Source organism: Equus asinus, chromosome 12 (assembly GCF_041296235.1).
Source record: "Equus asinus isolate D_3611 breed Donkey chromosome 12, EquAss-T2T_v2, whole genome shotgun sequence".
NCBI classification, from domain to species: Eukaryota; Metazoa; Chordata; class Mammalia; order Perissodactyla; family Equidae; genus Equus; species Equus asinus.
This window is the reverse complement of record NC_091801.1, coordinates 43,441,749-43,464,970: the sequence shown is the minus strand read 5'-3', so window position 1 is coordinate 43,464,970 and position 23,222 is coordinate 43,441,749. Positions and strand designations below refer to the sequence as shown.

Genomic DNA, 23,222 nt, shown 5'->3' with positions numbered 1-23,222 from the left:
CATCAGTGTTTCTCTCTCCATTACTTCATTCCCATCAGTCTCCATGCTCTGTGATCACCCATTTTAAAAACGCTCTTTGTTGACTCCACATCCCCCCATTTAACAACCACTTCATTTCTTTGTTCTAGGCAACAAAAGTTCTTGAAAGAGTTGTTTACACAAGTTTTCTCTACTCCTCAATCTTTTTCTCTACTCAATTCTTATTCATCTTTGAAAATTTTATTTTTTAATAGGTACAGTAATATATGTACATGGAAATAGATTCTCTTTACTTCTGTACCTTAGCCATCATGCTCCCCTCCCTGGAGGCAACCACTATTACCAGTTCCTTCACAATTCTTTCAGAGATAGTCTATCAATTCAAAGATACATATAGTATATATGTACAACACAAAGAGTGAAACAATGTAAACTAAGGCTTTAGTTAATAACAGTGTATCACTACTGATTTATCAATTGTAACAAACGTACCACTTTAATGCAAAATATTCATAATAGGAGAACCCCTGAACAGTGGAAAAAGGGGTTCTATGGGAACTCCCTGTACTATTTGCTCAATTTCCCATAAAATTAAAACTGCTCTAAAAAATAGTTTATCATTAAAAAAAAAAGGCTACCTCACACTACTCTTAGGTCACAAAGAAAATCAAAACTAAGAAAATCAGACTGCATAAAACACACCAATAATACACAACCAGAGGCACTTACAGCCAGAATATACAACTATGTACTGGGGGGCTTTGGAGAGAAGAAGGAAAAAAACCAAAGAAGATTGGCAACAGATGTTAGCTCAGGGGACAATCTTTAAGAAAAAAAAAAAACACCAATAATAAAAACACTATATTGTATATTAGTTACAGTTAAAGCAGAACTTAGGGAAAAATTGGTAGACATAAATATATATAATAAGAAGAAATATGAATATAAATAACTTAAGCATCGCTATAGAAATTTGGAAAACAACATCATATGAGCCTAAAGAAAGCAGAAAGAAGGAATTAGTAAATTCAAAAGCAGAAACTGAAAAATCAGAAAATAGAAAAATTTAGCTAATAGGGGAAACTGGAGGGCTAATGAAGGGGGTGAATGGGAGATTTACTTTAAGAATTTAAAAATTAATTTATGATTAAATATTTCAGACATACCGAAAGGTACAAGCAATAACGTAAGGCACACCTGTGAAACCACCACCAACCTAAAGAATAAGACGTTACCAAAGCATTGGAAGCCCCTGGCTCTTCTGCATTACATCTCCCTCTGGTTCACCACCGTATTTAAGCTTTAGTGTTTTTCACTCCAATGAATCTCTTTATAATTTTATAACATACATGCCCCTAAAAGTTATATTTTACATGTCTTGAACTATCTAAATGCTATTTTACAATAGATATTCTTCAACCTGTTTGCTTAACCGTTTTATAGGTGATCCACATTAGTAGATACAGCACTAGTTCATTCTTTCTACCTGCTATCTACCGTTACATTGCATAAATATACCACAGTTTACTTATTTTTTTTTAAGATTTCATTTCTCCTTTTTCTCCCCCTCCCCCGACACAGTTGCATATTTTTAGTCGTGGGTCCTTCTAATTGTGGCATGTGGGATACGGCCTCAGCATGGCTTGATGAGCGGTGCCGTGTCGCGCCCAGGATGTGAATGGGTGAAACCCTGGGCTACCGGAGTGGAGCCCAAGAACTTAACCATTCGGCCACGGAGCCGGCCCCAACTTATTACTTCTTGTTAATGACAAGTTTACAGCTTTTTTGCAACTATAAAGCATTGCCATGAACATTACTCTAGCTGTAGGTATTTCTCTGGGCACGTGTACAAGAATTTTCCTAGAAAGGGGGTAGGCATATATAATTTTACTAGATAATTCCTAATTGCTCTCCCAAGCACTTGTGCCAATTAAGACTACCAAATAGTTCCAATTGCTCCAATGCTTATCAACAGGGAGACAGAGAGAGAGTTTTCACTCTACATTTTTATTGTTCATGGCATTTCACGTTATACAATTTCTTGAATTTTATTTCAATAAATCCTCACAAAGGCTGTGGGTTAGGTTTTATTATGCACAATTCATATTTTGCAGATGAGAAAACAAAAAAAATCTATTCGTTTTGAGACAACAGTTTCTTCTCTTATTTTTTTTTTATAAAAAATCTTATTTTTCAATCTCGCTCATTGCATCTTTCCCGCCAGCCCTCGAAACGTTGCTTGCCGACGGGTTCACTGGGCCGGGTATCGAGTTGGCAGCGCTCCCCACCCCTACTCCACCTTCTCCAAAACCTGCTCCGCACTCTGCCACCCTGAGGCCGTCGTGGCTCTACAACGCGGTAGAACGACAGAGTTTGGACCACTGGAGACTCCGTAGTCCCCTCCTCTGCTTCCTTCGCCACTCTCGGCGCTCCGAGGGCGCCCTCAGCCGCGCTGGAGAAGGCGGGGCCGGCGACATTGGGCAGCACGACGCGTCAGGATAGGCCGAGGCTTGCGGTGCTAGCGCTCTGCCAACCGGAAGTACGGCCGTCTCTCCCTCTCCTGAGCCGCTGTCGCCGAGGTTTGAGGGCTGCTCCGGAAGTCCTCCCCCTGTCCTCCGCCCGCGGCAAACATGGCGGTGGACTCAGCGATGGAGCTGCTATTTTTAGATACTTTTAAACACCCGAGCGCTGAGGTAAGGCTTCGCGACTTGGTTCTGACCCTGCCTCTGGACTTTGGGGACCTTTACAAAAAATCGTTAGGCGTGCCTCGACCTTTTCTCCTGTCTATTGGCACTTTGATTCCTCCCTTACACACCCCCCTCCCCCAGCTTGGGTGTGGGCAGCGGGGCTGAGGGAGGGCAGGGGTGGCTCCTCACTGCCCTGCTGGGTGTTAGGCTCCCGGTGTTTGGTCGACTTGGCTGCTCTGCTTGCTTTGCTCTTTTTCGTTTGTTCCTGTTAGCTTTGGGCCTTGAAAAGGATCATGGTTCTCAGGTTGACCTCAGGTGGTGTTTGGGAGGGGTCTTGGACAGCTTGTGTTTGACAGTGGTGCAGGTGGCCGAGCAGGTCGCGGAGGCTTCATGTTCTTAAGCCCCTTCTCCTAGGTCCCTTTTCTAATGGGAGTTCTGTGGCCCAGATGTGACACTCATTCGGTTTAGGCTTGCGGCGTTCTTCAGTTTGTCGTGAAACTTTAATACTACTCTCTTGGAAAGATTTCACACGTTAACAGCATGAAATGCTTACACGGAACGTCCTTTGCGTGCAGAATACTTGTTGGGAAGAGGGGAGAATTGAGAGGATTGTAGTCAAGCTGTGAAGCACAGTTGTATTGTCGTTTTGAGGGGCGAGGGTGGGGTGTTGGGAGCGCCCCTGAACTTACGACTGGCTCTGCGATGTGTCTACTGAATATAGCTAGTTAACTAAAGGTTCTCGAAAGCTGACCACAGATGAACATTAACGAAGTCCACAGAGAAATTAAAAAAACCCCAGAACTCACATTTCTCTTTAAATGTAAGCTTAATCAGTCTAGAGTACTATTCTTTCTTCTGCGATAGTGATGGTAGTGAGTAGTGGTTGTATCTTAATGCTTTACTTGGCAAAATAAAAAGTTGAAAACCTTGGTCATAATTATTTTAACGAATGGTTTGTAGGTCTGTAAAAATGGAAAGTTTGGAAACTTTAGCATATCTTACTAAAGGTGAATTAATTTGTGGTCTCTCATTTCACGTGGGTCAGTTAGCTCTGTTTGTTCAATGACCATACTTCTCTGACTGTAATTCCAGCTAGGCTTTAGGAAACTCACAGTGGAGGCCGTAGTTGGATAAGAGCAAATCTATCATTTGTACAGAAATAAAGGACAGTTAAAAATGAAATAAAAAAGCATATTTCTAGTTTAGAAAAATTGGCATTCATTCACTTATGTCTTCAAGAATTTAGTATTTCTTCCCTTATTCTTAGACAAACATTGAGGACATCCAGAGGATAGAACTAGTAGTAAAAATCTTCTTCTGGCAGTGACTGGGGAAGGCTTAGTAGAGATCCTATTTAAACTGTCTCGAAAGAGGTGTAGAGGTTTGTGGCAAATATGGAATATTGAGATATTTGTTCTCATGAAATTTATAACTAAATGTTGGAGATTAGGTCCACAAAATTATAATTCAAGTTAGAGTGTGATGAGTACATAAAGAAAGAGAGCGGGAATTCCTTGGGGTTTGTCGCCTTTGTTTCCAAAATGCCCATCAGTGCCTGACTTAATACGACTTCAGTCAATCTTTATTTAGCTCCCTTTGGTGGTACAAGTCAAGACTATGTGATTTCAGAGGAGGGAGAGACCACTCTTCCTTTGAGAGTATCAGAGAAGACTTTATGAAGGCAGTTGGCATATGAGCTTGGTCTTTGCTGGAATAGGATATGTCCCACAGTCGTAGATAGGAAAGGAGGGCATTCTTCTGGAGTAGCAGTCCTCTGTAGGCTATGCCAAAAGGAGCAGTGTGAAGTGGCACCTGAAGGGCAGTTTGAAGCAAGATCATGGAGTTCCTTGAATGCTAAGTAAAGGAATATGGACTTTATTTTATAGGAAATGGGTAGGTTTTTCAGCAAGCAAATTATATGATTAGTACAATACATTAGGTGGATTAATTGAACAGTAACACCTAAAATGGTTCAGAAACATTAGGTGGCAAATCAAGGAGAAAAGATGAGACATAATGAAAGCTTGAGTTAGCACATGGGCAGTAAACATTGTTAGCATTTATTGAATGCTTATTTTGTGCAAGACAGTGCTTTGGTAATGTAAATACATTATCTCTAATCCTTCCATCAATTTTGAAAGATAGTTATTCCCATTTTATAGATAAGAAAACTGAGCATGAGAGGTTAGATGACTTTCCTAAAGTGGCATAGCTGGATTAAGACACATCAACACACATTTCACACATTTTCTGGCTCTAAGTTCATGCCATGCTGTGTCCCTGTGGGACTAAGTAGGAGAGGATAGGTACAAGATAAATTTTGGATATAGAATTGACAGGATAGCAACTGATGGTGTGAGGGAGAAGGAGTACAGTCAGCCTTCGGTATCTGTGGGGGATTGGTTGCAGGACTCCTGAGGATACCAAAATCCCAGGATACTCAAGTCTCTGTAGTCGACCCTCAGTATCCACAGGTTCCACATCTGTGGATTCAACCAACCAACCGTGGATGGAAAATACCATATATGGTGTGGGACAGCTCTAGGAGGGGCAATATAAATAAAACAGAAAAAACAAAACCCATTGCCCTTGCTTTCAGAGGAATTTGTAATCTGGTGGGGAAGACAGACATTTCTTCTCTTTTTACAAGGGGACTACTTAAAGAGATTTGAGCGGTGCTAAATGAATTACAAATTGTGTTTGTGGTTTGTATGCCTCTTTTTAAAAAATAAAGTAACTATGTTATTTTAGTAAATTTCAATTTCGTTATAGAAAAATTAGAAAATACAGAAAAGCAAAGGCTTTCATAGTCTCACCTTTCTTAGTCCCAGCTATCGACAGCTTTCTTTAATTTTTTCCCAAATCCTCTAGTAAACACACACACACACACACACACGCACATATATATATATATGTGCGTGTGTGTGTGTATATATATATATATGTATGCTTAAATGTATTCACCCACCACTCACATTACTGGACCAATACTGTAATACTGTTTTGTGGTTTCTTTTTAAAAGAAATTTTTTTATTGTGGTCTAAATAGTTTATAACACTGTGAAATTGCAGTTGTACATTAATATTTGTCAAATACCATATAAATGTGCCCCTGCACCCCTTGTGCCACCCTCCCCCATCTTCCCCCTGGTAACCACTAAATTGTTCTCTTTGTCTGTAAGTCTGTTTTTTTCCCACATATGAGTGAAATCACACAGTGTTTGTCTTTCTCTGTCTGGCTTATTTTGCTTAACATGATGCCCTCAAAGACCATCCATGTGGTTGCAAATGGAACACTTAGGTCTTGTTTATGGCTGAGTAGTATTCCATTGTATATATATATACCACATCTTTATCCAGTCATTAGTCATTGAGCGCTTAGGTTGCTTCCATGTCTTGGCTATTATGAATAATGCTGCAATGAACATAGGGGTGCATAAGTCTCTTTGTATTGTTGATTTCAAGGTCTTTGGATAAATACCCAGTAGTGGGATAGCTGGGTCATATGATAATTCTCTTTTAAGTTTTTTGAGAAATCTCCATACTGTTTTCCAAAGTAGCTCCACCAGTTGCATTCCTACCAGCAGTGGATGAGGGTTCCCTTTTCTCCACAACTTCTCCAACACTTATTACTTTTTGTCTTGGTGATTATAGACATTTTAACGGGCATAAGATGATATGTAAGTCTAGTTTTGATTTATGTCTCCCTGATGATTAGTGATGTTGAGCATCTTTTCATGTACCTATTGGCCATCTGTATATCTTCTTTGGGAAAATGTCTGTTCATCTCCTCTGCCCACTTTTTGATTTGGTTGTTTATTTTTTTGTAGTTCAGTTATGTGAGCTCTTTATATTTTATGGAGATTAACCCCTTATCAGATATATGATTTGCACATATTTTCTCCAAATTGGTGGATTGTTTTTTCATTTTGATCTTGGTTTCCTTTGCCTTCCAGAAGCTCTGTAGTCTGATGAAGTCCCACTTGTTTATTTTTTCTTTTGTTTCCCTTGTCTGAGTGTACATCGTATTTGTAAAGATCCTTTTAAGCCTGATGCCAAAGAGTGTACTGCCTATATTTTCTTCCAGAAGTTTTATGGTTTCCGGTCTTACCTTCAAGTCTTTGACCAATTTTGAGTCTATTTTTGTATATGAAGAAAGACAATAATCTACTTTCATTCTTTTGCATGTGGCTGTCCAGTTTTCCCAGCACCATTTATTGAAGAGGCTTTCCTTTCTCTGTTTTATGTTCTTGGCTCCTTTGTTGAAGATTAGTTGTCAGTATATGTGTGGTTTTATTTCTGGGCTTTCAGTTCTCATCCATTGATCTGTGTGCCTGTTTTTGTACCAGTACCGTGATGTTTTGATTACTATTGCTTTATAATATGTTAGGAAGTCAGGGATTGCTGGTGAGCTTTGTTCTTGTTTCTCAGGATTACTTTGGTTATTCTGGGTCTTTTGTTGACCCATATGAATTTTAAGATTCTTTGTTCTATTTCTGTGAATAATGTCATTGGGATTCTGATTGGGATTGCATTGAATCTGTAGATTGCTTTAGGTAGTATGCCCATTTTAACTATGTTTAATTTTCCATTCCATGTACATGGAATATCTTTCCATTTCTTTATGTCATTATCAATTTCTTTCAGTAATGTCATGTAGTTTTCCTTGTATAGGTCTTTCACCTCCTTGGTTAAATTTATTCCTAGATATTTTATTCTTTTCGTTGCAGTTGTAAATGGGGTTGTATTGTTGAGTTCTTGTTCTGTTAGTTTGTTATTAAAATATGGAAATGCCACTGATTTTTGTATGTTGACTTTGTATCCTTCAATGTTGCTGTAGTTGTCGATTATTTCTAATCATTTTCTGATGGATTCTTTAGGGTTTTCTATATAGAAAATCATGTCGTCTGCACAGAGTGAGAGTTTCCCTTCTTCAGTACCTATTTGGATTCCTTTTATTTCTTTTTCCTGCCTAATTGCTCTGGCCAAAACCTCTAGGACTATGTTGAATAAGCGAGGTAATAGTGGGCACCGTTGTCCCTGTTCTCAGTGGGATGACTTTCAGTTTTTCCCCATTGAGTATGATGTTGGCAGTGGGTTTGTCATGTATGGCCTTTATTATATTGAGGTATTTTCCTTCTATACCCATTTTATTGAGAGTTTTTATCATGAATGGATGTTGGATCTTGTCAGATGCTTTCTCTGCATCTATGGAGATGATCATGTGGTTTTTGTTCCTCTTTTTGTTAATATGGTGTATCACATTGACTGATTTGTGGATGTTGAACCATCCCTATGTTCTTGGTATGAATCCCACTTCATCATGGTGTATGATCTTTTTAATGTATTGCTATATTTGGTTTCCAGTATTTTGTTGAGGATTTTTGCATCCATGTCCATCAGCGATATTGGCCTGTAATTTTCCTTATTGCATTGTCTGGTTTTGGGATCAGGGTGATTTTGGCCTCATAGAATGTGTTAGGAATATTTCCCTCTTCCTCAATTTTTTGGAATAGTTTGAGAAGAACAGGTAATAAATTGTCTTTGAACGTTTGGTAGAATTCTCCCAAGAAGCCATCTGTTCCTGGACTTTTATTTTTGGGGAGGTTTTTGGTTAGTGTTTCAATCTCTTTACTTGTGATTGGTCTATTCAGATTCTCTATTTCTTCTTGATTCAATTTTTGGAGGTTGTAAGAGTTTGAGAAATTATCCATTTCTTCTAGATTGTCCAGTTTGTTGGCATATAGTTTTCCATAGTATTCTCGTATAATCTTTTGTATTTCTGTGGTATTTGTTGTAATTTCTCCTCTTTCATTTCCAGTTTTATTTATTTGAGCCTTCTCTCTTTTTTTCTTAGTGAGTCTGGCTAAGGGTTTGCCAGTTTTATTTATCATCTCAAAGAACCAGCTTCTTGTTTCATTGATCCTTTTTACAGTCCTTTTTGTTTCAATTTCATTTATTTCTGCTCTGATTTTTATTATTTCCCTCCTTCTGCTGAGTTTGGGCTTTATTCTTCTTTTTCTAATTCAGTTAGGTGTAATTTGAGATTGTTTATTTGAGCTTTTTCTTGTTAGTGTGGGTTTGTATTGCTATAAATTTCCCTCTTAGGACTACTTTTGCTGCATTGCTTAAGAGTTGGTATGGTGCATTTTCATTCTCATTTGTCTCCACATATTTTTTTGATTTCTCCCTTTATTTCTTCGACGACCCATTGGTTGTTCAGTGGCATGTTGTTTAGTCTGCACGTTTTTGTTCCTTTTCCAGTTTTTTTCTTGTAGTTGATTTCTAGTTCCATGGCATTATGCTTGGAAAAGATGGTAGATATGATTTCAATCTTCTTAAGTTTATTGAGGTTTGCCTTGTTTCCCAGTATATGGTCTGTCCTTGAGAGTGTTCTGTGTGCACTTGAGAAGAATATATATTCTGCTGTTTTTGGATGGAGTTCTCTCTATATGTCTATTAAGTTCATCTGGTCTAGTTTTTCATTTAAGTCCACTATCTCCTTGTTGACTTTTTGCCTGGATGATCTATCCATTGATGTAAGCAGGGTGTTGAGTCCCCTACTATTACTATGTTGTCATTGATAATCTTCTTTTGGGTTTGTTAATAGTTGCCTTATGTACTTTGGTGCTCCTGTGTTGTGTGCATACATGTTTATAAGTGTTGTGTCTTCCTGGTGCGGAGTCCCTTTCATCACTATATACTGCCCCTCTGTGTCTCTCTTTACAAGTTTTATCTTGAAGTCTACTTTGTCTGGTATAAGTATGGCAACACCTGCTTTCTTTTGTTTGCCATTAGCTTGGAGTATTGTCTTCCATCCCTTCACTCTGAGCCTTTGTTTGTCTCTGGAGTAGAGATGTTTTCCTGGGGCAGCATATTTTAGGGTCTTGTTCTTTAACCCATCCTGCCGCTCTGTGTTTTGAGTGGAGAATTCCATCCATTTACATTTAGAGTGATTATTGATATATGAGGGCTTAATACTGCCATCTTATTCCATGTTTCCTGGTTCTCCTGCATTTCCTTTGTTTCTTGTGCCATGTATTTTGGACTACCAATTTGATTATATAGTTTACTCTGTTGGTATTCTTATTTTTCTCCTTGTTTATTGTAAATGTCTCTCTTGTAATTATTTGCTTAGTGGTTATCCTTAGGTTCATATAAAAAATCTCATAGTTGAGATAGGTCATTTTCTGATAGCCTCTTATATACTTAGACTGTACTAATTCCATCTGTTTCCTCTTCCTCTTCTAAGTTATTTTTGTTGTATCTTTTTCCAAGTTGTGTTGTGAGTTTGTGGTTAAAAAGCTGAGATCATTTTTGTTTCTGATTTGTGACTTCTTTTCTTGTCTAGCAATGTGTTGTGCATCTTCGAGAATACACCCGTATAGGGGCTGGCCTGGTGGCACAGTGGTTAAGTTCACATGTTCCGCTTCTCGGCAGCCCGGGGTTCACTGGTTTGGATCCTGGGTCCGGACATGGCACTGCTTGGCAAAAGCCATGCTATGGCAGGTGTCCTATGTATAAAGTAGAGGAAGATGGGCATGGCTGTTAGCTCATGGCCAGTCTTCCTCAGCAAAATGAGGAGGATTGGCAGTAGTTAGCTGAGGGCTAATCTTCCACAAAAAAAAAAAAAAAAGAATACACCTGTATAACACTTGTAAGCTTCATTTGTAAACATCGTCTCTTTTTTTGGCTAGGTAATGCATCTATGAGGTACAAATTCAAAAGGTACAAAAGGGTATACAGTAAAAAGTAGGTCTCTCATCTCTATCGCCAAGCCATCTTGTTTCCTTCCCTAGATATTCTGTATAATATCGTTTTTATTGGCCGCATAATATTTCTTTAAGTGGTAATCTTATTATATTTTAAGTTCTCATACATTTAGGCTCCTGTCTTTATATTGTGATGTGATATTCCCTTTTTTTTTTAAGGCTGATCTTTTTTTTCTTCTTCTTCTCCCCAAAGGCCCCCAGTACATGGTTGTATATTCTAGTTGTAGGTGCTTCTCGTTGTGCAGTGTGGGATGCCACCTCAGCATGGCTTGATGGGTGGTGCTGTGTCCATTCGCAGGATATGAACTGGCAGAACCCTGGTCTCCTGAACTGGAGCACGCAAACTTAACCAGTTGGCCATGGGGTCGGCCCACTGTGATGTGATATTCTTGAAGTTATATTATTTTATACATCTTTAATTATTTCTTTATTACTTTCAATAGTGGAATTGCTGGGCTAAAATACAGTCTTAAGAGAGTGATTAATGCTAGAAAGTCCTATTTCATTTTAGAGGTTTTTTTAAGAAACTAATTCAGAACTCATCTGAATAGAAGTGTTAATAGAAGTGGTAGGAGTAGATGAGATAGCCTTAGTTTACCCTTAGGAGAGGGTAAAAAGAGAAGAGAAGATAGTTGCAGGGATAGAAGAGTAAGGATCGGGGAGACAGCTGTACTGTGACGTTTAAACACACAAGGACTCCCTCTGAAGATAAATGTGGCTCAGAGTTCTGGAATCTGACCAGTCTGTTTTTCACATTCTTGTTAGCGCCCTAATCATAAACCTTCCATGATTTCCCATTGTCAGCCTGTCTTCCTAGGTTTGTGTATTCCTCTAGACATTTTAAGCCCCTACGTCATTGTGATATTTTTTTGAACTCTGAAAACACAATTCAGTCAACTCTTATTAAGTACCTATTAAAAGTCTTACATTCATTAAATGAATATGCCAGGCACTATGAATGTAACAGTAAACTGAAACTTGGTTCTTGTCTTCTTGAAACACCTCTCTAATGGGAGAGATAAAAGAAGTAATTATAATTTAGTTTGATAAGATGTTTTGGATACACAAAGGAGAGGCACCTATCTAGACTTGGTCTGGCTCAACTTGCAAGAGAAAGTTGACATCTGAAAGGAATTGGGACAGAGGAGTGTGGGAGGGTTCTAAGCAGAGATAATAGCATGAGTAAGGGCATGAAGATGAGAAAGAATGTGGTATTTTGGGGCTATAAATTTGGAGTGATAAAGAGAGGCCATTCTTATTTGTAGGACCAAGGAATTTGGCCTGAGGACGGTAAAGAGCAGGAGAGTGATACATTTACATTCTAGAAAGACCACTCTGCAATAGGAGAATGGGTTGGAGGGAGGCAAGAAAGAAGCACAGAACCAGTTAGGCTTCTATAGCTGTAATCTAGATTACAGTGCATAGTGTCTAGAACTAGAGTGACAGCAGGAATGGAGGGAAATACACAAATATCAGAGCAATTTGAGGTTTAATCAATAGGACTTGATGTTTTTGTGAATGAATGATGTAGGTGAGAGAGAATGAGAAAGAAGCCAACTGTGAAAGTGGTTTGTGTCTTGGCTATTGTGTGGATGGTGGTGCTGTCACTGATAGAAGAGAGTTCCGTTTTGGACTTGTCGAGTTTGTGGTGCCAGAGGAACATCCAGGTGAAGATGTCTAGTTGGCAGTTGGATATAGGTGGTCTGGGGCTCAGGTGAGAGGTCCTACATGGAGATACAGATGTGGAATTGACTTCTGGCAGTGGATGCAAATCTTATTTCTTGTTATTCTGTTGATTGAGTTTAGCTACTCAGTCCTACCTCTCTCCCCCGTTTTGCTCTCTAGCTATGATGAGCTATTCTTACAGTTTCTTGAACCTTCCAAGTTCTTGTTTGTATTCATTTTGTGCATGCTTCTCCCTTTGCCTAGAAAGCTCTTCCTCCTTCTTTCCCACTGATTCTTATTTTCCTTGAAGACTTGCTTAGCTCAGGTGCTACTTCTTTTGGGAAACCTTCCTTGACACTCCCCTTTTCCCCCCGCAAATGGTTGCTCATAATCTGAGTTAGGTGAGTACCCGTCTGAATTTTCAGTTTCCTGTGTGAGTCTGTATCATAGCAATTTATGTATTTGTACACCACAATAGATTGTTCCTTAACGGCAGAGATTATGTCTTCTTGTCTTTGTATCTTGAGGACCTAGCATACTGTGGAACATTATAGACATTTAATAAATAAATATTGGGTAAAAGTGGTAGCAACTAATATGGAAACTCTTCTGCTTAGAAATAAAATAGATTTTGAAAGCCTGTTTGTAAAATCTTAAGTTCATGTCCACAGTAACTATACCTTAACTACTACTACTATCATTTGTTAATTAGTACAGAGCATGGTGGAGGAGAATAGAATTGATAAACTTTTGTTGTAAGCTTCCTTTGTAAACATTAATGAGAATTTATAGCCATGGAAGCAAAGGGATTTCTATATCGTAGACTTTTTAAGTAGAGAAGTTCCTTACAGGAAGGAAACAGCACTGAAGTTTGAGGCAAAGTGCTTATTTCTTTCACGTAAATCTACTGTAGAGTTTGTTGAATACTTACAGTATGTTTGTAATAGTTAAGATACAAGTTCAGCTGATGTCACAACAGTCGAAATAACAGTGGATTAGATAAAATTGGGTTTCCTCTCTCAATAATTTGGTTTTAAGCATTTTACAGCTAATATGACAGCTCCACAATGTCAGGGACCCAGGTTCTTCTGTAATCCTCTGTCACATTTTTGGAAAGACAAAGTTGAACGGTGTTTTGGTCTGTTGATGTGCTTGATATTCTTTGCAGCTTTAAGAGACTCAAGCCTCAAGTCTTTCTAGATGCAAGTAATGCGAACCATTCTTGTCATTATGTACTTTGGCCACTAGGTAGTGTTGGTTGGCTGAACTGCTAGGAAAAGTTGATGTAGAATAGCCCAAAAGCAGTGTGAAAGTTTTCTTTTTAAATTATTGATCACAAGAGCTATGTTTTTCTGATCCTATGTCAAATGATACCTGAAAACAAGTGTATGCTAAATTTATACTATCCATTTCTTTTATTGTGGTGAACTCCTAGTTTGTGCATTTTTTTCTTTTTTAAAGTACCTAAATGGTCTCCCTTGATCTCTTTATATTAGTTGGCATGTAAGTTTAGTAAATTAAGCTAATTTACGTACAGATCTGCAATCCCTTATCTATAATTCAGAAATTAAAAAATGGCAGAAAAATCTGCCCTGAATTCGTTTGGTCATGCAATCTGATCTGAATTGACAAAATACTGATTATAATATTTATTTAGTGTGCATGTTTCTACATGTGGTTGCAGAAGTATTAATGTTTTGATTACAAGGTACTGCTCCAGAAGCCACTGGGGGTGTTAAGTTAGTATACAGTATTTATGTCATATTACCTTTCCAAAAATCTAAAAAGTCAGGATTCTGAAAGACATATGGCTCCAGAGGTTTCCAGTAAGGGACTGTAGGTCTATATTGACCTAAGCAAAACATCAGCAGGGAGGCAAATATGCTGTAGAAAATGTTATTATACAAATGGAGAGATATAACTAGCTATATTTTATCATCAGCTGTTTAAAAAAGTAACATTTTTTTAAACATTTTTACAAAGCGTTGTAAATAATGGCACGGTTTTAGTGAAGTGAAGTTTAAGATTATTTGTGACATTTTGAATGAAACAAATTGAAGGTGACTAAATTTTGACTAGAAAATGTGTTTTGATTGCACTATGTCCCTCTCCCTTTTTTTATTTTTTTAATTTAAGCTTTGTTTTTTTGAGTTCATAATAGTTTACATCATTGTGAAATTTCAGTTGTATATTATTTCTTGTCTGTCACCACATAGGTACTCCCCTTCAGCCCCTGTGTCCACCCCCAACCCATCCTCTGGTAACCAGTGAACTGTTTTCTTTGTCCATGTGCTTGTTTATATTCCACGTATGAGTGAAATCATCTGGTGTTTGTCTTTCTCAGCTTAGCTTCTTTCACTAAGCGTAATTCCCTTCATGTCCATCCATGTTGTTGCCAATGGGGTGATTTTGTCTTTTTTTCTGGCTGAGTAGTATTCCATTGTGTGTATATATGTGTATATATATATATATATATATATATACACACATATATACACCACATCTTCTTTATCTAATCCTCAGTCGATGGGCACTTGGATTATTTCCATGTCTTGGCTATTGTGAGTAGTTCTTTAATGAACAGAGGGATACAATATATTATTTTGGATTGTTGATTTCAAGTTGTTTGGGTAGATATCCAGTAGTGGGATAGCTGGGTCATATGGTAGTTCTATTTTTAGTTTTTTGAGGAATCTCCATACTGTTTTCCAAAGTGGCTGCACCAGTTTGCATTCCCACCAGCAGTGTATGAGGATTCCTTTCTCTCCACACCCTCTCCAACATGGTTTATTTTTGGTCTTAGTGATTATAGCCATTTTAACAGGTGTAAGGTGTTATCTTAATGTAGTTTTGATTTGCGTTTCCCTGATGATTAGTGATATTGAACATCTTTTCATGTGTTTATTTGCCATCTGTATATTTTCTTTGAAAAAATGTCTGTTCATCTCTTCTGCCCATCTTTTGATCGGTTTGTTTGTCTTTTTGTTGTCCAGTTGTGTGAATTCCTTATATATTATGGAGATTAACCCGTTATCAGATATATGATTTGCAAATATTTTCTCCTAATTGGTTGGTTGTCTTTTTCTTTTGATCCTTGTTTCCTTTGCCTTGCAGAAGCGCTTTAGTCTGATGAATTCCCACTTGTTTATTTTTTCTTTTGTTTCTCTTGTCTGAGAAGACATGGTATTCGAAAAGATCCTTTTAAGTTCGATGTCAACGAGTGTACTACCTATATCATCTTCCAGGAGTTTTATGGTTTCAGGACTTATCTTTAAGTCTTTGATCCATTTTGAGTTTATTTTTGTGTATGGCGTGAGATAATGGTCTACTTTCATTCTTTTGCATGTGGCTGTCCAGTTTTCCCAACACCATTTATTGAGGAGACTTATCTTTTCCCCATTGTACCTTCTTGGCACCTTTGTTGAAGATTAGCTGTCCATATATGTGCAGTTTTATTTCTGGGCTTTCAGTTCTGTTCCATTGATCTGTGTGCCTGTTTTTGTACCAGTAGCATGCTGTTTTGATCACTGTGGCTTTGTAGTGCATTTTGAAGTCAGGGATTGTGATGCCTCCAGCTTTGTTCTTTTTTCTCAGGATTGCTTTAACAATTTGGGGTCTTTGGTTGCCCCATATGAATTTTAGGATTCTTTGTTCTATTTCCGTGAAGAATGTTATTGGGCTTCTGATTGGGATTGCATTGAATCTGTAGATTGCTTTGGGTAGTATGGACATTTTAACTATGTTTATTCTTCCAATCCATGTGCATGGAATCTCTTTCCATCTCTTTATGTCGTTATCTGTTTCTTTCAGTAATGTCTTACAGTTTTCATTGTGTAAGTCCTTCACCTCCTTAGCTACTTTATTCTTTTTGTTGCGATTGTAAATGGAATTGTATTCTTGAGTTCTCTTTCTGTAAGTTTGTTATTAGAGTACAGAAATGCAACTGATTTTTGTAAGTTGATCTTGTACCCTGCCTACTTTACTGTGATTGTTAATTATTTCTAATAGTTTTCCGATGGATTTTTTAGGGTTTTCTATATATGAGATTGTGTCGTCTGCAAACAGCGAGAGTTTCTCATCTTCACTCCCTATTTGGATTCCTTTTATTCCTTTCTCTTGCCTAATTGCTCTGGCCAAAACCTCCAGTACTATGTTGAATGAGAGTGGTGATAGTGGGCATCCTTATCTTGGTCCTGTTCCCAGGAGGATGGCGCTCAGTTTTTCCCCATTGACTATGATGTTGGCTGGGGGTTTGTCGTAAATCGCCTTTTTTTATTATGTTGAGGTAATTTCCTTCTGTTCCCATTTTGTTAAGAGTTTTTATCCTAAATGGCTGTTGGATCTTGTCAGATGCTTTCTCTGCATCTTTTGAGATGATCATGGGGTTTTTATTCCTCATTTTGTTAATGTGGTGTATCACATTGATTTGTGGATGTTGAACCATCCCTGTCTTCCTGGTGTAAATCCCACTTGATCATGATGTATGATCTTTTTGATACTTTGCTGTATTTGGGTTGCCAATTTTTTTTGAGGATTTTTGCATCTGTGTTCATCAGCGATATTGGCCTGTAGTTTTCCTTTTTTGTGTTCTTGTCAGGCTTTGGTATCAGAGTGATGTTGACCTCATAGAATGTGTTAGGAAGCATTCCATCTTCCCTAATTTTTTGGAATATCTTGAGGAGGATAGGTATTAAGTCCTCTCTGAAAGTTTGGTAGAATTCCCCAGGGAAGCCATCTGGTCCTGGGCTTTTATTCTTTGGGATGCTTTTGATTACTGTTTCAATCTGTTCACTTGTTATTGGTCTATTCAGATTCTCCATTTCTTCTTGATTCAGCTTTGGGAGGTTGTAAGAGTCTAAGAATTTACACATTTCCTCTTGGTTATCCATTTTGTCGGCATATAGTTTTTCGTAGTATTCTCTTATAATCCGTTGTATTCTCCCTCCCTTTTTTTAAAAGCAAAGTTCTCATATAGATGTGGTTCGTTTTCCATGTGTGGTTTATATCAATGAAGTCCGAGTCATACCCCCAGGAGTCAGAGCCCATAGCAGCCTGCCTGACAATAGAGCATATGGGTAAGTCAACTTTCTTTTTAAAAGAATTTTTGACTGAAGATTGTCCTCGAAATATATTCTTAAAGGCAAAATTTTAAGATAATATTTTGTAAATTAAAAAAACCTAAAATTTTATTCACTTATGGTTACGTTGTACTTGTAACTGACTCTAGGTTTTCTGTATAATCCATATTTCATTATAAACTTGAAAATAGTAATTACTTGATCTAAGTACTAAATTAAATTTTTCTTTCTTCATTCCTTTTTTTTAAAAGTTGGTGGAAATAGGTTTATATTTTCCAAAATATTCTATGGTGGCACAATGTAGTAGATGAAGTACTTTTAACCTTTTTCCTTGAAAATAAGAATTAGTCTGAATATTCAGAAATATATCTTTTAATGTTAGTACATTTTTATTATTTTATAGTATCAGTTTTCATGACTTGATGATCTTCTTAGCCTGATACATGTGTCTTTTTTTTTTTTTTTTTTTGAGGAAGATTAGCCCTGAGCTAGCTACTGCCAATCCTCCTCTTTTTGCGGAGGAAGCCTGGCCCTGAGTTAACATCTGTGACCATCTTCCTCTATTTTATATGTGGGATACCTTCCACAGCATGGCTTTTGCCAAGCGGTGCCATGTCCGCACCCGGGATCTGAGCCAGCAAACCCCGGGCCGCCAAAGCGGAACCTGCGCACTTAACCGCTGCGCCACTGGGCTGGCCCCATGTGTCTTTTTATAAATTCATAGCTTCACATTAGCCATTAATTGTATGTAGCAAGTAGTTATTTGATGCTTTCTCTTTCTTAGGCTCTGTGGGAAATAAACAAAATGTAAGACATGGTCCCTGATGTAGAGTTGTTGATAACTTTAACAACTGACATAAAACAGAGGAATTTGATCTATGTTGTAAAATGAGTAATCATCTTCTTCTTTTGATTTTAATTACATGAATTGGAGATATAAGCTAAATTTTGGTTGTGGAAACATGAGTATATATAATAAATATATCTATGTGAGTTTTTAGCTTACAGCCTAGGTATTAATCTTCTCTTATTAATACCACATTTCATTATGTGCATGCTGTGATAACTCAGTTTCTATTACATGAAAGAGTTAAACCAGCTACTTAATGGTGTTATGGTACAGAGTCAAAGTTAAGGGCTCATTTCTTCATAATTGTGAAAAGTAATTGGTTACTTGTAGAAGTAAGTAGAAAATCTTCAAATGTTTTCAGGTCATTCAAAGGTAAAACAAATACAAAACAAAGCAGTAAGTGTTTAATGTTTGTAATGAGAGATCACTATAATTGACTTTGTATCTTTTTTTTCCGTGTTTAAGAAAATAAAAACTCATGTTTTCCTATAATTTCTTCCTGCTGTTCCTATAAAAAGCGTGTAGAATGGGAAAGATGGAGTAATGATAGTGTATCCAGCAGTCTTCTCTAATTGTACTGCTTTTGGTCAACAAGGGTCTATTATCTTTTGCTGCATAATAAATTATAGCAAATTTAGCAGCCTAAAACAGTAAACATTTAAAATATAATCCCAGACTCCAGTCTCAAGATTTGCCTGGGGCTGGAGAATTTGCTTAGTAGCTTGCTCCCTTGGCTGTTGGCAGGAGACTTTAGTTCCTTGCCAGGAGATTCTCTTTATGGGGCTGCTTATGTCACAACATGGATTCCTCTAGAGTGAGTGATCCAAGAGTGAGAGAGCATGCCCTCAACAAGGAAGCCACAATCAGTGTGTTTTATAACTTAATATCAGAAGTGATATACTATCATTTTTAGTATGTTTTGGTTACGTATTCTACTGGTACAGTGTGGGAGCTACACAAGGGTGTGAATAGCAGGAAGCAGGGGTCTTAGTAGCCATTTTGTTGGGTGGCTACCAGAGCAGGCAGAATGGATCTCTGCCATTAGCTGCAGTGGGTAAGAGTTTTGTTTCATTTTCCCTCTTCTTATCTCTCTCCTTTTTCTTAGCTGGGGGTGAATGGCTGTTCATGTTTTAATAGTTCCAAATATGAAATTGTCATAAACAACTTCATACACAATATGTTACAGAACAGTAAAATAAAGTATTAATTCAGTAGTACAAATGTAAGATGTCAGGAAGCCTGAAATCCCAAGGTTGAAAGTAATATTAGTCATCAAATGATATTTGTGCAGCATACTTTACAATAATGTTTTTTCTCATTATAAAATTCAGAACTTTACAGGTAAAATTAAAATCCCTGTAATCCCTCCATCCTGAGAGAATCTTAACATTTGATGCACTGTTTTTTAATGTATATGTGTGTACTTGTATATATGTAAATGTGGTATGTTATGTGAGGGTAGGTTTTAGAGTCAACAAGTTTTAAGATGAAACACTGGTGTAGTCAAATTACCATTGATTCTTTAAATCCCTTTTCAATGACCAGGGCGTGCATCTTTGATGTCTCAAAAGTAAAGAATTTGCATTTCAGCCCTTTTTCCTTTCCTTGAGATATTGGAGGCCAGGGTCTAGTTTGAAGAGGAAAGATAGGAGGGAGAGACTAGAGTTGTTGAGCACATATAGTTGAATTTGTGTAAGATAAATGTATGATGCTGCTCTGACCCCACTGTGTATATTCTGTTTATTCCTTCATTTTATTTAACATTATCTCAGGAGTACTTTCACATCATTCAGTTTTATTTGAAAATGTGATTTCTGATGGCTGCATGATCTAACAAATGACTGTATAGTAATTTATTTGGCTAGTTCTTTATGTGGGGACCATTAGATAGATGGTTTTCAGTTTTCAAATTACAAGTCAGAGTATAATGAACATGCTCTTGAAGGAAAATCTTTGTTTGCCTATCAGTGTTTCCATAGAAACACTTCCTAGAAAAATCTATTTCTGGACCAAATAGTGTGAACATTTTCTCAGTCTCCTGAATTTTATTGTCATATTGCCTTTCAGAGTGATTGCACTTATTTGTACTTCTACCACAAGTGCATGAGGGAACCTCTTTGGTAGTACTCTGGGCATTACACTTTTTACCATTTGGATTTTTTGTAAATAAACTACAAAGCATGCAGTGTTTAATATCAAGGTTTTGGTTGAGCCTAAGGAGTTTCAGCCATGTGTACACTTGATATGTATCAAGTGTAGCAAGATTTCATTCTTATGCAAATTAAATATGCTTTAATCTTAACTATGTAAATCTACAAAAAAAGTAAATATTTTATGTAAATTGCTGCTGTTATGCAAATTTCAGTTTAGGCTTTGTCACAATTTAGGGCTTTGATGCCAAAATTTTTATTATGGTTTTGTATTAATGTGGATTAAATTGAAATCAAATTGTAATTATAATATACAGCTTGAAGTTAGTTAACTCCTGATTCTTTTTGAAAGGGAATAATGATATAAAGAATTATAAAATTAAGTATTAGAATTAATTAGCATTTGCTTTTAAAATATATTAAAAAATTTAAATATTTACTTGTTTTAGAATGGTCCAAGTAGCAAATGAAAGATGCTTGATGATTAAAATTTTATTTTCAGTAATACTCAAAGTGAATAGTATGCTACTTGAGAATTGGATGTGAATAAAATTACAGAAAATATTACAATTAACTGTATATTTTTGTTATTTAAATCTTAGGAATATTATATCTCAGTTCTAGAATTGCTCTTAAATTTGTACTTACTTTGTTTTTTGTTTTAATTTAGGAACTGATTATTGCAAAGACTGACGTTTCAACTTTGTTTCATTCACAGGGAGACATCTCCGCACACATTTCAATTAGACTTATTCTTTAACAATGTAAGCAAACCAAGTGCCCCAGTTTTCGATAGGTTGGGAAGGTATGTACCTACTGGGTAATGCCACCAGAAACTCATGAGTTAGTGAGCAAAACCTTTTTATTCTTTCGATAGAAGAAAAGGATATATAAAGTGGTAGACCCAAGAACTTAGGGTTTAATTTTATCGGTTGGCAATATTAAAGAAATGTCAAGCTCCTAAGAAGTTGTTTATTTACAAAATAAAATTTTCAGTGTATGAAACATTAATCATCTTTTATTTACTTTTTATTGGTATATGCATTTCTTATACATGGTTTTATAATAACCTTCTAATTTAGAAAAGATTGCTTTTTGATTCTTTAAAAAAACTATAAACACATTGCGAGCTAATATTTTGTCTGTATCTTTTATATCACACTACTGCATAATTTAAAATTTCTTAATCACCTTTTGTAAAATGAGTATTGTGTTAATAGATACCCCCTTTTTGGGATTGTTTAGTACCTGCTAGGTATTATTAAATCTAGCTGTTTTGACATCTGCAAAATAATCGATCAGTAAGGATTTACATAGATCTCATTTATATATTAAAAAAGTTTAAAGGCTGCGCAATAATGGAAAAATTTCTGTCCCTGTCAGGAAGTAACGGTGTTTTAGACTTGTTGTTTTATTCATCCTTCATTCATTTGTTATTAAATTGTATTGATAATTCCTTTTTTTTTAAATGAAGGGAACCAAGGTAATCTGAAGCAGCTAGTTTTTAATATTAACGTAGAATGTTTTTCTTATATCAGTACTTACTTGATAAAAATAGGTGCTTTTCTTTAATTTTAGTCCCAGTATACATTTTTGGAAGACTGATGCAATGGTTCTCTACTTTGGCTGTATATTAGAATTACCTGGGGTGGTTTTAAAAAAATACTGATACCTACACTCACCCCAAACCAATTAAGTCAGAATCTCTGGGGGGTTTGTTATATATTTTTTCTTGATAACGTTTTTTGGGGGAGTAAATTAAACCCGAACTTTGTGGTTTATTAAGTCAAAACAAAAATTTAGTATTTGCTTTTATTAAAATATATGAATTTAGAAAGACTTCTTCATGAACTGTTATGTTCGGTGTTTGAGCCTATTAATTATTCCTACTCTTTTGGCAGCCTGGAATATGATGAGAATACTTCCATCATCTTTAGACCCAACTCAAAGGTAATTGCGGATGTCAGTTTTCAACTTGTTACTACTGTTTGTTTTCACCTCCATCCAGTTTTTGATCCAAATAAACCAGTGATGCAGAATGTCAGCTTATTTGGTTCTAGTGCAGCAGATTATCATCTTTGCTTATCTGATTCCTCTTATATCCAGAAACTGTTTTAAAATGGAATAAAGACATTGTAATGTCATTCTCTACTTATAAAGTTCTTTCTTCCCCTAATTTTTATACGTGAGTCAGGGAGAGGCCAGCATCTGTGCTTTTCCTTCTTTCATTTATGTGGGCAAGTTCAGAAGGTGACAGGAAGGTAAATTGTTATTAGACACCACTGAGCCTTAAAGTTTCTTTAAAAATACGTGTTTCATATTTCTTCTTTTCATATCAAAAGTATGTTTTTTTTCTTGATATACCAAACGCCATTCTAGAAGCATCTAGCACATCTGAAATGCAAAAATAATTGTAATCTGATATGGGACTACTCAGCCTGCTGTTTTTTGGGGGGAAGAGATGAGTATTTAATCCTCTGCATCCTGTTTAGACTAAAAATTATCTTCCTTCTCTCTTTATCTTCCGTGTGATTTCTGTTTAGAGTCTGTCAATCCCTGGGTATAGTCTTTGAGTCTTTCTTCTGGTCCCCAGTTTCCCTTTACTAGAGTTTGCTAGAGTTATCAAGGAGAATGGTAATTTCTTTCTTCCTTATTGTGCCTCTAGAAGGGGCTCCATTGCCACTTACTTATTACTTCATCTTTACCAACTTGGTAGAGTGGAAAGAGAACTCAGAAGTCAGGGGCTTTGGTTTCTAGTCCAGTTTCATCTGCTGACACTCTGATTTTCTTATTTGTTGATAATATTTGCTCTGACTACCTCTCATAGTTATTGTGGAGATATGACAATTAATGTAGATAAGTTCTGTAAAACATAGTTATTTTTATTTTATAGGGAAATATTGAAAGTTAATGGCATTGATAAAGTCTTTGAGCTTTTTAGGAGAGTTTCTTTGCAAAAACAATTTGTTTACGGCTTCTTGTTACCCTTACTTTTTAAGTACCATGTGGATACATAAAATATACCTGTGTGTATGAGTTTG

At 36.7% G+C, this 23,222-nt stretch overlaps 1 protein-coding gene across 2 annotated transcripts in view; it reads left to right on the top strand.

The window, feature by feature from the left end:
• The first annotated feature begins 2,428 nt into the window (after window positions 1-2,428).
• Window positions 2,429-23,222, top strand: part of VIRMA (vir like m6A methyltransferase associated) — a 67,007-nt gene continuing 46,213 nt past the window's right edge. For both annotated transcript variants that reach the window (XM_014841662.3, XM_014841661.3), the window contains exons 1-4: window positions 2,429-2,672; window positions 17,063-17,178; window positions 20,900-20,986; window positions 22,083-22,131. In XM_014841662.3, the coding sequence (XP_014697148.1) occupies window positions 2,610-2,672; window positions 17,063-17,178; window positions 20,900-20,986; window positions 22,083-22,131 (315 nt within the window). In that variant the 5' untranslated portion in view covers window positions 2,429-2,609. The remainder of the gene's footprint in view (window positions 2,673-17,062; window positions 17,179-20,899; window positions 20,987-22,082; window positions 22,132-23,222) is intronic.